Raw genomic sequence first — 14003 nt, 5'->3', positions numbered from 1 at the left:
AGATATCTTAGGTCTTGAGGTCTTGAAGCATTGTTCATTCCTATGTCTAAACCTTTAAGAGAATAGTTGTGTAGTTTCTTTTTGATTAAAATGAAGACAGTTGGTAATTTATTCACTGGAAACATCAGAGTCTTTACTTGTTAGAAATATTATGGGGGCTTTCAAAACACTGCTTCAAGAACAGAGTTTCCTGTACAGCATTCCTGTAGCGTTTTATCAGCCAATCAGAAAGAGTTTTGCACTTTTATGGAAGTATAGTAGTTCTGTTTTAGACTATAACTTCCTTTTTTTACAGGATGTACAGTTTGCTTTACAGTTTTTTACGATTGTTTACACACTAAAATAAAAATTTCCACACAATTTGCAAAATTCTACTCCAAGGAGCAAAACACCTCCACAGATTTGCACAACATTACACACAATGTCTGCTTCACCCTTTTTGCAAAACATTACACACAGTGATTTGTAAAACTCTACACACATTTTCACACCTTAGACACAGTTAAGGATTGTAAGGTTACTTCCTTGTCATTACAAAGCCCCGGATTGCCAATGACAACACTAATGAACGAATTGGATAAACACAACCACCAGGTGTGGAAGCACACATGTGCTAATTTGAAAACGCAGCACTCAGGTGTGCTATAAAAGGCAGCAGGTGGGTTCACCTGTCTTCAACAAAGATGGAAGGAGCTAGAAGAAAAAGAAGAAGAGTGAGAATGAGAGGGGGAGCTCAAAGAGTAGATGAAGGAGGTAGTGGAAGAGGAGAAGGAGGTAGAGGAAGAGGCCCAGGTAGAGGAAGAGGAGAAGAAGGAGATAGAGGAAGAGGCCTAGGTAGGGGAAGAGGAGAAGGAGGTAGAGGAAGAGGCCTAGGTAGAGGAAGAGGTAGGGAAGGACTTATGCCATTGAAGACATAGCCTGTGATGTGGATGAAATCTTATGGCCTGATCCAGCCAGACGGAGAGGTGATTAATAGTTACAGTATTCTTGTTGCTTTTACAGTAGTTTTTCTTCAGAGTCAAAGTGTATGTACTTCATGCAGTAATTTTTATTTGTCTACAGATTTTATTTGTTTCATTGATTTCATTGTTGGTTGATTACTGTAACTGATTATGGCAAGAAATACTGTCTAAGTATTGAAATAAATACTTGAAATATTCAGTCTGCAGCATCAGTGTTGTACAGTGCTTTGTAAGTTTATAGTAGGCCTATTTGTGTACATTCTCCCTATATCTCAAACTAATCATGAAGAATGTTGTGGGTATGTCACTATTTTTTATTTTTTTTTGTCATCTAAATGATCCCTTACATAACAATGTCTGGCCAAAAATCTAGCACATGCTATTTCCTAAAATTAGTTTTTTTTACAAATGTGTTTTATATTTATCACAGCTGTGTGTAACTGGCTGCAATAGTGTCTGATCATTGAGGACTGTGTTGGTTAAATGAAAACTAATAGCATTTTCACAAATATGTGTATATGTTTTGACTGAAGTGTGTATGTTTTGACTGAAGTGTGTCATTTTGCAAACAATTTAGGAATTTTGCAAATTGAGTGTGGTGTTTGGATAATTGTGATTCTGTTTTGAAAAAAAAGAACCCGGTTTTCAAAATTGCGTGTAAACAATTGAAAAAAACTGTAATACAGACATTAATGGCTACAAATGTTTGGTTTGTTTGAGGGGTAACTTAGTTGATATTAGTTTGTATAGTTAGGTGATATAACTTAGTTCAGTTAGTTTGTATTTAGAAGTTAAGTTTTTATTTTATTTTTTTACATTCTATTTTTATACTGCATGACAATAAAGTTTTCTTAAGTTTGCTACGTAAAATAAATGGTCTTTGTATCTTTATTGAAAATATCCATATTCAGCCAAGTATTTGTGTGTGTAAATAAGGGAACCCTTGTGAACTATGCTGTCTGATTGTAAATAAATGCTCCTTGTATCTTACAGTTTTTTTGGATTGCTTAAGCTCGATTTTCAAAACACTTACTTGCAAAACTGAACACCAATCAGCCAGCTACAAAAAGCCCTCAGTTTAGCCATTTCAAGAACTTTGCAAGCATGGATGGAGGGAGAGCAAGAGGCAGAGGTAGAGGAAGAGGAGGAGGAGGAGGAGGAGGAGGAGGAGGAGGAGGAGGAGGAGGAGGAGGAGGAGGAGGAGGAGGAGGAGGAGGATGAGAAGGAGGACAAGGCACGGACCCCTCTTTCTGATGATATAAGAGCAACTTTGGTGGACCATGTCATCAACCATGGCCTGACTATGAGGGAAGCTGGGCAGAGAGTCCACCCATATCTACGCCGCTTCACAGTGGCATCTGTAATACAGTAAGAACATTCCGACTAGAAAACAGGTATGTCTTCACCTCTCTACCTTCTACTCTACTCAGATAGTGTTTACAGCACTGTACTACAGTATATCACATTACCACATCATGTAAAAAAACAGGGTATTACAGGGTGCTAATGCTCCTTTTGCAGCCAAAGTGGTAGTTTTTGTGAAACATACCATGATTACTTATCTTGAGATGTTTCAGTACAGTGGATGATACAGTATATACAGTAAAGTACTGTAAGAAAAAGAAGCAAACCGATGACAATTTGTGGTTGTATTTCTCTAGAATGACTAGAAGACCTTCTGGGGGAGGACGCCAACGCCTGTTCACACAACAGCAGGAACTTGCCGTTGTGGACCTAGTGAGGGCAGACAATGCCATCCGTCTCCACCAGCTACGACAGAAAATACTTGCAGACAGGCAAGTGTTCAACAACATAAACCATGTGAGCATCACCACCATCAGACGCATCTTGGGAAAACACAACATCACCATGAAGCAGCTCTACAGGGTCCCATTTGAGAGGAACAGTGTCAGGGTCAAAGGACTTCGAGCTGAATATGTACGGGTAGGAATAACTGTCCTTTACATTTACAATACAGTATTGGTGAAATCCAGTAGCAGCTGAATATGTACCATATCAGTACCACATGGATCCATTCGGAGAGCTACACAGGTACCTGTGTGATGGGGTGAGGGTTCTGTATGTGTAGCACTGTAGTACAGCAATATGTTTTTTTTTTTTTGTTACAGAGAATCTTGGCCATGGATGGAGCTGCGCAGCCTCATGAATTAATTTTCATTGATGAAGCTGGATTCGACCTGAGCAAAACAAGAAGACGGGGTCGTAATGTAATTGGCCAAAGGGCCAAAGTCAATTTTTGGTTGTTTGAAAATGTGCCTCCTGAAAATATGCCTTCTGAATAAATAGTGAAAATCAAAGACTGCAGTGTTTTATATAAAGTAGACTAGTGTGTTCCCCCTGATCTGAAAGTGTATGCATATGATGCAAGTATGTGTCATTTTGTCATCAGTTACATTTTGACAAAGGAATGTTAGGTTTTGATAGCAGAGTTTAGGTTTTGATAGTAGAGTTTCAATTTGACACAGATGTGAATGGTATATTTCCCAGTGTTGTGTCATGTTTACTTGTGTGTAGAGTTTTGGCACAATGAGCAAAGTTTTGCAAAATGTGTTCAAGCAACGGGCAAAAACTGTAAACACTCTTGTAAAAACTATACACTTCTGTTTAAAAACCACACTTTGTTACCATATGAAACACACACGTTTCACATTACTATACTCTGTTTGCACGAGTTACACTCTGCTGTGATAAACCTAAAACACTTTTAGCCCTTCTACTTCCCTATGATTAGAGTAGGCTAACATCAACAAAGTACAAATATAATGTAAATTCACCAAACACTACACAAGACCAATGTTGCAGACTGAAGAAACTCATTTATTTCTCAACACGCCCAAAATGTTGACATGGAGATTCATAATACTGTAACAAAATGTCACTTTACGTATTGTACTGTAAGTTTACTGTAAAAAAAAATAAAAATAATAATAATTAGACATTGTCTCTTCGCCTAGCTGGATCTGGCCAGAGAATTTCATCAACATCGCAGGCAATGTTGTCAGTAGCAAGACACCTTGGAAAGAAACGTCTTGAATGACGAATCCATCCTTGCATTGCTGCTACCTCCATCTGGTCACAGGCCTCCTCCATGGCTTGGATGAGGGGTACCTCAGCCTGGAGACGGAGATCATATACCTTCCATATACCACCATGCAGAGAAAAAACTCTTCTATAGGGTTAAGGAATGGAGAGTATGGTGGAAGATATAGGACGGTGAAATGTGGATGTTGCTGAAACCAGAGCAGAGCGGTGGAAAGACACATTGTCCCAGACAACAATGTATTGCATATGATCGATTTGATTTGCTGCTGTTATGTTGTGCAATTGGTCCAAGAATGTAAGTATGAGTGCTGTGTTGTAAGGGCCCATATGGGCATGGCGGTGGAGGACCCCATTCTGTGTAATGGCTGCACAGAGTGTTATATTACCCCCACGTTGCCCTGGGACATTGACTATAGCCCTGTGGCCAATGATGTTTCTTCCCCTCCTTCGTGTTCTCGTCAGGTGGAACCCAGTCTCATCTATGTAAATTAACTCATGCTGGATCTCCTCTCCATCCATTCGTAAAACTCTCTGAAGAACAGTGTCAGGCAAAATTGTGTAGTTCAGTGTAGATCTAGTATACATATTACAGTACAGTAAAAGATTATGATACAGTATGCAAGATCACACTGCTAAAGTGAATACATACCTCTGCATAATCATGCCGCAGTCGTTTCACCCTTTCGGAATTGCGCTCGAAAGGCACTCGATAAATTTGCTTCATTTGAATATGTTTTTTTTTAGGATGCGTGTGTCACGATCAATAAACAGGAAGCAAGGATGCAAGTAATCTCTTTTATTGAATGTAGTAGAAGTAGAACAATGATCGCAGGCAGGCAGGCAACGCAGGGACTAGATGGTCAGATACAGGTGCTGAAGTGATGAGGTGACGAAACAGTGAAGAATCCAGATGAAAACGAAAACCAGTTGAACAAGGAACAGGAAACGAGGACACGAACTGAAACTCCGACTGGACCGGTTACACAAACACTGGAGACATCAAACAACGATCGGACAAAGAGAGGAGAGTGCGATGAGAATTTATATGTGAGTAAATAGGCAGCAGCTGGTGCGGGAAATGAGATCAGCTGGCGCGCTGATCAGCTGAAACGAGCGGTAACGCCCACTCACCCACACCCACACCCACACACACAGAACAACAAATACACGAGACACGAAGAAAACAGTGAATTCATGAACCGTGACAGTGTGCCAGTGTTGATGTTGAGACCTGATGGATATCGTTGAAACTGGCGTGGTTATTGACAATGTTAGCTTAGAGCTGATTGAGTGTTATAGCATTGTTGGCCAAAACCATGTTTACTATCTCCCTCTCTTGCTATTCTGTGAACATTGGAGGCCTTCCCCCTTGTCGTTCCTGACCCTCAATCCTATGTAGAAAAAAAAAAACAGTATACAATAGTACAGTAATTTCACAGGAAAAGGTAACAGAAGTGCTGATAGTGCATAGAATACAGTACTGTAAGCAGTTACTGAAACTGTGCAGATGTTTTTGATATGATGATATTTTTACAATACCTGTTTTCCAGTCGAAATGTTCTTATCACACTTGCCACTGTGTATCGGCTTAGATTTGGCTGTACTCGCAGTCCAGCCTCCCTCAGCGTAAGGCCGTGGTTGACAACGTGGTCAACCAGTGTTGCGCGGATCTCATTTGTCAGAAACAGTCCTCTTTGAGCACCTTCTTGTCTTCCTCTTCCTCTTCCTCTTCCTCTACCTCTACCTCTACCTCTACCTCTACCTCTAGCATGGCCTCCATCTCTTCCTCTTCCTCTGTTGATTCATCCTCTGTTGATTCCTCTTCCTCCCCTTCCTCCTCCTCCTTGTCCTCCTCCTCGTTCTCCTCGTTCTCCTCCTCGTCTTACTCTTTCTCTGACTCTTTCCATTGTGCTTGAAGACCGATGAACTCACCTGCAGCTTTTTATAGTGCTTATACACCTGATTGGTGTGTCTACAATTAAGCAAACAAGTGTTTGCACACCTGATGACTGTGTTGAACCAATTGGTTGGACGGTGCGGTAATTTGACAGTCAGTGCTTTGGTATTGCAAGGAAGTGACTTCATGATAGATTTTTGTGTGTAATGTATGTTAAGTGTGTTTAGTGTTTTGCAAATCACTGTGTGTAGAGTTTTGCAACAAGTGTGAGGTTGACAATGTGCTTATAGTTGTGCAAATATGGGCTGATGTTTTGCTTCTTGAGTGTAAGGTTTTGCTAATAGTGTAGTACTTTTAATTTTAGTGTGTAAGCAATCCAAAAAAACTGTAAACAAATTTGCTCAATGCCCAGGTGATATTAAAATCCATACTTTAGTTCGGCCATTATTGTTGGGATATACACAGGGAATATTATGAACCTTATAAACATTTTATTACTGATGTGGGTTGGTGTATTGTGGAGATTAATCCATTAATCCAGAAGTCCTTCTGAATGCAAAGCAGTATCAGATCCACGAATAGCATGTATTTTCGTGTCCAAAATATTGCATTGTGCAGTAGCCTAAGTATACAGTGGTAACACTGTAGTAGTATTTGTTATGAATGCAGTTTTTTCGTATCCAAATTATTGCACTTACAGCAGTACTACAACTGTGTTGAGGTGCAGTAGCCTATTCTGAAGTAATTACTGTAGGAAATACTGTTTTGATACTGCAGTACAATACAGGTTGTTTTTTTGTTTTGTTTTGTTTTTATCGTAAGCTATTTGACAAGTAGAACAATGCACTGCACAACCCAACATTTTCAACTGCTGCTGCGACGTTCTGTAAGTTCTAAACTTAAGTTCCTGCTTTCCTATGTTTGGTTCAATGCTAACGTCAATGTACAACCCTTATTTTGACATAATATAGACCGGATGTTGACAGTTCCTCGTAGAAGGAGAAGAAGAAAAGGGGGGTGTTCCCGTTTAGGGACAAAACGCCCATTTATGTTCTGCAGACCGATGATATTCATTTTAACAGCATTTCATTTAAGAGTGTTTGTTGACGGCCGGTTGAGGGCGGAAGTAGTGAGTGCTTCACTGTACAGTGTTGCCGCGGTTGTTCCCCTGTGTGCTCCGGCACTGGTGACGGGTCCCATTTCCTGAAAGAGCAACACGGGTGTGTTTGCGTCTTTTTCAAGATGCCATTCCATCCGTACGTTTCTGGGTGTGGTAGGGCTCTGTCCCCCTCTGACGGTCACGATAGATGCATCACGTGTTTGGGCTTACAGCACGCTGAAGCAGCTCTCGTGGATGACTCATGTTCCCACTGCGGGAATATGACCATCTCGGTGTTAAGATCGAGACTCGCCTTCATTCGCAAAGGTGGAGTCCCCACTCCCATGCCCCGCTCTAGTGTTTCTTCTGGGCCAACTTCCCAGAAGAAGACTGGAGTGTCGCATGGGTTGGGTGATCTGAGCAAAAAGCTGTCATCTCTGGATCTGGCTTGGGCAGCCGAGTCGTCATCTCCAGGGCCAAGCTCTCCCTCTGATGCTGCAATGGATATCCTGTCCTCTGGAGGGGCCCCGAACAAGAAGGCTGGTCGGTCCACGACAGAGGGACCAGCATACTCATCGGGGAGCTCCACCGGTTGCAGTGTGAAAGAGGAGTGAGGGATCCACGGGGGATCCACGGAGGGATCCACGGATCCACGACTCGGCTGCCCAAGCCAGATCCAGAGATGACAGCTATGCTTAAAAGTGCCTTTGAGGCGGTAGTGCTCGCCTGGAATCTGCCACTGTGTCCCGAACCGTGTCGGTTGGATGATTGGGTTCTCGGGATGGGCCAGGCTGGTTATATATATTCTCCGGTTCTCAGCCCGCTGCCCCAGTACCTTTCTTCCCTGAAGTGCATGAGGAGCTTACTAGGTCGTGGATAGCATCTTTTCTGCCAGAAACCACCTTAGTAGTTCCTCCCCCCTCACTACCCTTGACGGAGGAGCAGCGAAGGGTTACGAGGCGATCCCTCCAGTGGAGCGGTCTGTCGCCATGCAACTGTGTTCGGCGAACGCTACCTCATGGAAGGAGGATCCTCGTCTCCCCTCTAAGACCTGTAAGTTCTTGTCCGTCCTAGCGGATAATGCTTACATAGCCTGTGGGCAAGCCGCCTCCTCTCTGCATGCCATTGCGCTGCTTCAGGTCCACCAGGCCCAAGCACTCATGAACATGCAAGAGGGTAGCCCGGACCGTGAGCTCATGGGTGAGCTCCGCACTGCAACCGACCTCACCGATCCTGTAAGATGGGTCGGAATGAGGGCTGTCTCCCTCCGCCCTCAAAATGTATGCAGTGGATCCAGATCCGTGGGGAAGCATGACTTGATCGTCAGGTTCCTGATGGGAGCAAGGAGACTGAATCTGCCTTGAGCCCCCTCTATACCTTCTTGGGACTTATCTCTGGTGCTGCTGCACTCAGAGATAAGCTATTGCACTCCCTTCACATGAAGCCAGTTTCAATGTAAGCCCGGTTCGAAGTGTCGGCTTGCTGCGCCATTCCCCTCCTATGGACTGGATACGTGCGCCATTCTTGCTCCAGTGAGTTCCTCTTTAGCCCGAACCCTGTTGAGTTCCTCCACACCCTTCTGCATTGGACGTGGCGGAGCATCCGAGGCCAGGCCTAACACTTGTATGCACTGGTGGAACCTGTGCTAGGCTGGGTCCATATGTTGTTATCCTTACGGTGATATCCCTGCGGCGAGCCCGTGTCTTCCCTTGGCAGAGCCATCACTGACTGGTTGCATCTCCCCCCTCTTATAGGCTGAAGCCACCTCAGTGACATTCCATATGTTGTACTGCCCGGTAATCGCCAAGTCCATATGTGTTATTCCCCACATGTTACCTCCCTACGGGCAGGATGTGGCTTCCGCAGTGTATTCCTTCCATCGAAGGTCAACGCTTTCCCAGTGGTCTTGTGGAACAGCAGTGACTTCCCTGGCCTAAGCCCTGTCCTATCTACACCTCAATAATCTGGGGGGATCAGGAGGCTTTGTCTTTGGCACTGGAAGGTGGCAGCACTAGTGGCGTTTTAATAGGGATCCCGATCAGTCGACGCGTCGACTATGTCGAACGTGAGCGACTGAAAGGGAAATTCTCGGTTACATATGTAACCCTCGTTCCCTGAATGAGGGAACGGAGACGTAGTCCCGTCGCCACTATTGCTGGACCACCGCTGATTCCGGGCTCCGCTCGGCTCCTCAGCGAAAAACAACTGGTGCGTGCATCCACTTCCGTAATTATACCCACGCTGCGGGGTGGAGCGTGTGATGCAGTTCACACACGCCAATGTGCATTAACTCGTTTTAACAATACTCGAAGATGACAGGCTCCCAAAGCAGTGATCCCGATCAGTCGACACGTCAACTACGTCATTCCCTCCTTCAGGGAACGAGCGTTACATACGTAACAGAGACGTTTCTGTTAGACTCTATGAACAGTTGCTTTGAATTTGGAGAGGATATTTTTTTATAAACACTGGTGGGGAAAGAGTTAAAATGTATTTCGGGGTTAAAGTGACTCAAAATAATGGAGCATGTCATAATCACAAAATTTATGAAACTGTTGTGTTCACAATGTTGCTTAATTAGCCTACTTTACTTTTAATGTAATAGCTATCTCAGATACAGAAGGAGACAACACAGGTAAGTAGAATATCACTGGTATTTATTTGCAGGAACCGGGAGTGATAGCAGGGGAGAGTCAATGGTGAGTATACTGTGGTCATATAGTTAGAATCACACTTAGCTGGTTGATAATAGGTTTCTATATAGAGAAAACACCCTTTGTACTTTGAGACTTTGGGACCTCATTTATTCTTCTTTTGAAATTGTGATTAAAAAGTGTTTCAGGGTCATTTTACTGAATGTGTCAAAGCATTTATGATGTCCCTGTCTATTTTAATTAGATTTAATGACGTGCATTTAAATCTGTTTGTTGAATAATAAAATTACAAAGTTAATATAAACATGTTATTTTCTCTCAGTATGACTTGGACGAAACCTTTCCCATCATATGCTGTTTTGTATTTTGTTCAGGCTTAAGCAAGATTATATAACATTTAGGGGCAAATATACAGGATAGCAAACCAAAGCTTGAGGCTAAAATGGCAAATATCTCCACAGCTACTGTAAATTTTCCAGGAGAACTAACATAAGAAGGGATGAATGTGATCCATACAGCACAGAATATTATCATGCTGAATGTGATAAATTTAGCCTCATTGAAGTTATCAGGTAGTGTGCGAGCCAGAAAAGCTAAAATGAAGCACAAGACAGCCAGTAGGCCAATATAACCCAGAACAGCTGAGAAACCTATTGTAGATCCCAGACTGCACTCAAGAATGATCTTTTCCTTATAATATTTCATATTTTTGTAGGGAAATGGAGGAGATATTGTCAGCCATAGCACAGAAATTAGAACCTGTATAAGTGTAAAAGCAAGAACACTGAGTCGTTGTTGTGTTGGCCCAAACCATTTCATGACATTACTTCCTGGAAGTGTAGCCTTGAAGGCCATTAACACCACTATTGTTTTCCCCAGAACACAGGAGATACATAGGACAAAAGTGATCCCAAACACTGTGTGACGCAACATACAGGACCACTCAGTGGGCCGACCAATGAAAGTAAGTGAACAGAGAAAACACAGTGTCAATGAGAAGAGCAGCAGAAAGCTCAGCTCTGAGTTGTTGGCTTTTACTATGGGGGTGTCATTCTTGGTGTAAAACAGGATGGCCACCAGCACAGTTAATCCTACTCCAAACAGTGAGAAAAAGACTAAAACTATACCCATAACTTCCGTAAATGACAGAAACTCTACAGCCTTTAACACACATTTATTTTTCTCAGCATTAGACCAGTAATCCCCTGGACACCGCTTGCAGTTATTTGAATCTGGAAAGGAAGTCATGATCACTGTAGTTTGAAACGAAAAGAAAAGGGTATTTATGAAATCCTTTGCTAGAAGTTTGCATGTAGAAAAAAAAAAAAATTTCCTTTGAAACAATGAGATGGGCTTAAGATTACCTGTCTCATTACTGATTTCTCCTTCTGCACATGAAATACAGTCATAACAGCAGACAGGTCTTCCTTTTTGTGCAGCCTTCCTAGTGCCTGGAGGACAGCTCTCACTGCACACAGACCTTGGCTTCTACATAGAAAGATACATTGTGCATAGCTATTTTAATGTAAATGTGTCAATATTACTGAGTATTGAAAATTTGAATAATTAAAACATGCAAATATGTTATGGGAACTATTGTGGGCTGATGGACAGTGAAAATTTTTTAATCAAAAGTAATTTGAAAGTGTTGTTACAGAAAATCAGCACCAGTCATCACCAGCACTACCATAGTACTGTCCCTTTGCTCAAAATATTCCCAATAACATTTCCCTGTAATGATATTCCCTCTGCTGTTTAATGTTTGATCATGTTTGATCGGAGAATGTTTAATCAGATACATCAAGTATGTTTTGTTTTCCAATATGTTCAGTTGATTCTTAGAGATTTCATATTCATTTATTTTACATTTATTGGTAATCATATAATTTACATACTGAATGTGAAATGTGTTTTGTGTAAGCCAAGAACTCAGATCCTGGAGGGCCATTGTCCTGAAGAGTTTAGCTCCATCCTTAATCAAACACAACTAAAAGACCTAACCTAAGTCTTCGAACAGTTTGAACAGGTTAATTTGAACAGGTTGCACTGTTTATTTATTTATTTTTTCCCATCTGGTAACCTTTGTGTCTTGGACTTTTTCCCTCAGTCTCAACAAACCCTGTAGTATAAACATGTTATTGCAGTTTACCTCCAGCTGTCCCCCAGCCCAGATTATGTTTTCAGTGTTAAGCACAAAGCGCTGGTGAGGTGGTAGAGAGGCATCATAGTATCCCACTGTTTTAAACTGGACTGATCCATCTGAGACCTGCTGCCAGTTTATGACTTCATATTGAGCTACTGCAGAACCAGTGCCGTCAAACCACACACGATCTCCCATCTTTACAGTGAAATTTACCCTTTTTAGAGCCTCAACAACCTATTGAGAAAAGGGCATTTTAAACATCTCCCTTTTGGTCTATAACTCTCTTTTATAAAATTGTATTACCTGCTGAGGTTGTATTTTCAGATCTTTTTGACAACCTTCCTTTTCTTTACACTTGAGTAGACTGTGTAGTGAATGAGCCACAGCATATATTGCTTTGTAGACATTGCTTGCATATCTTTGTTCGGGCACATCTTCATTGTCACTTTTCAGCAAAAGCAGATCCTGATATATGTTGCAACTTAATGCATATTGAGAAGAAATTCTCTCAACCTGTGAGCATGGAAAATCTGTGTCCCAGAATGATTTTATAACATAATCTGAAAAACCTTCAATATCAGTTTTTCTCACTGCAAATCCCAGTGACCCTCCCAAAACATGAAAGCTATTTGGACTGATCAAACTCTTTGCAGTTATCCATGCCTCTACACCAATCATTTGAAGGTTTGTAATGTTGTTAGTACTTAGCTGCTCAAGCAAATTTTCCATTTCAAAACTAGTAAGAAAAGCAACAATCACTTTTGCAGTGCTATTTTTAATTGTGTCCACCACTTGGCAAAGTTTTTCAGGTTCTGTTCGGTAGAATTTCACAGAGTACTCCACACAAATCCCCTCTTCCTGAGCTGTATTCAGAAATATGGCCATTCCATTGTTTCCATAGTCATTATCACTGTTCACAGCTCCCACCCAAGACCAGCCAAAGTGCTTGATTATGTATGCAAGTGCTCTGCTCTGGTGGTAATCACTAGCAATAGTCCTGAAGAAAGAAGGATAATTTCCCCTGTTGCTGAGACATTCACATGTGGCTGAGTGACTTATCTGAAAAAGAAAGAACAAGAAACAGTGATACCAACATCAATTTACAGACCTTCATTAGACCAACTGTGTAGGCAGACCCTTACCACTGGAATTTTAAAAGGTCCTGTAGTTCTGGAAAGAATCACTGTGGCAGAAGACTCTGTTTCTCCTATGATAGCATGTATAGGAGGCTGTCCATTGCATGTGTCCTCAGATGCAAATTCTTCACCATTCATTAATGATATAGTTGCACTCATAGAAGACAGCCTTGAACCACAGGTATCATAAATTCTATAACCAAGTGAAACATTTGGAAGCAAACTTGGACTTTTGTTAATCTCATGAATGGCAAAGGTCATGGTCTGAGCCATCCGGAAATCTCTTAAATTTACACTGTAAAAACATTTAACAAGTAGGCAAAAAAAAAAAAAAAGTATTAAACAAATACATGGAAAAGTAAAGTACATTTGTATTCTTTTTACATTTTACATTTGTTTCATACATTAAATTTAATATTCCAGATGTCATGGTAAGATGCTGCCATAAATTTATAAACATTAATTGCAGCAAATGTAAATGATCATATTAAACACTTTTTCTTCTGTATTGTTTTTCAACAAGTTAAATGTAGCAAACCTGGAGCATGATAGCAGCTGAGGTTTTAGTGTAAACTCAAATGAAGGTAGTGTTTCTATACTTTGGATTGGAAAAAGTGCTCCAATAGTTACATCTCCATCCTTCGAAAGCAGTGGGTACTTCGGGTCTCCCATCATTCTGCAAAGAGGCTTTTCTGCTTTTGCCTGAAGTTGAATAAAAAGCAGAAGTGTGTAAAGAAAGAAAAGCATCCCAAGGATTGAGCTCAACTGCAGATGTCAAATGCAACTGACCTAAGATAGTTTTTTACTTTTATATATATGTGGATGATTGATTATGGACGTAGCCAATGACCTCACAGGATAAGACATGAGGCAGGTAAAATTGGAGTGGAACATAGTCTAAATAATATGATGGATTTATTATCTCGAGCAAGAGAATGCAGTAAAATTGTCAAAAGTAAAATATTCACTTTTGTTCAGTGCAATCATATTTTCATTATCGAGTATCTAATTAAGTTTTTGAATTACCTAACCAGTTTGATGCCTCTTAC

General features: G+C 41.4%; 1 protein-coding gene across 1 annotated transcript; it reads right to left on the bottom strand.

Annotated features, from left to right (window-relative positions):
• Positions 1 to 9993: 9993 nt before the first annotated feature.
• LOC308694920 (extracellular calcium-sensing receptor-like) lies at positions 9994 to 13701 on the bottom strand (the record flags this gene model as incomplete). The annotated part of the gene is made up of 6 exons (XM_081372732.1): positions 9994 to 10907; positions 11040 to 11163; positions 11825 to 12052; positions 12122 to 12877; positions 12961 to 13249; positions 13493 to 13701. 6 exons carry the CDS (start codon positions 13699 to 13701, stop codon positions 9994 to 9996), a joined length of 2520 nt encoding a protein of 839 aa, XP_081228858.1.
• Between the last annotated feature and the right edge of the window lie 302 nt (positions 13702 to 14003).

This window comes from Scardinius erythrophthalmus, assembly GCF_964197995.2.
Source record: "Scardinius erythrophthalmus genome assembly, chromosome: 8".
Lineage (NCBI taxonomy): Eukaryota > Metazoa > Chordata > Actinopteri > Cypriniformes > Leuciscidae > Scardinius > Scardinius erythrophthalmus.
This window is presented reverse-complemented; position numbering and strand designations above follow the sequence as displayed.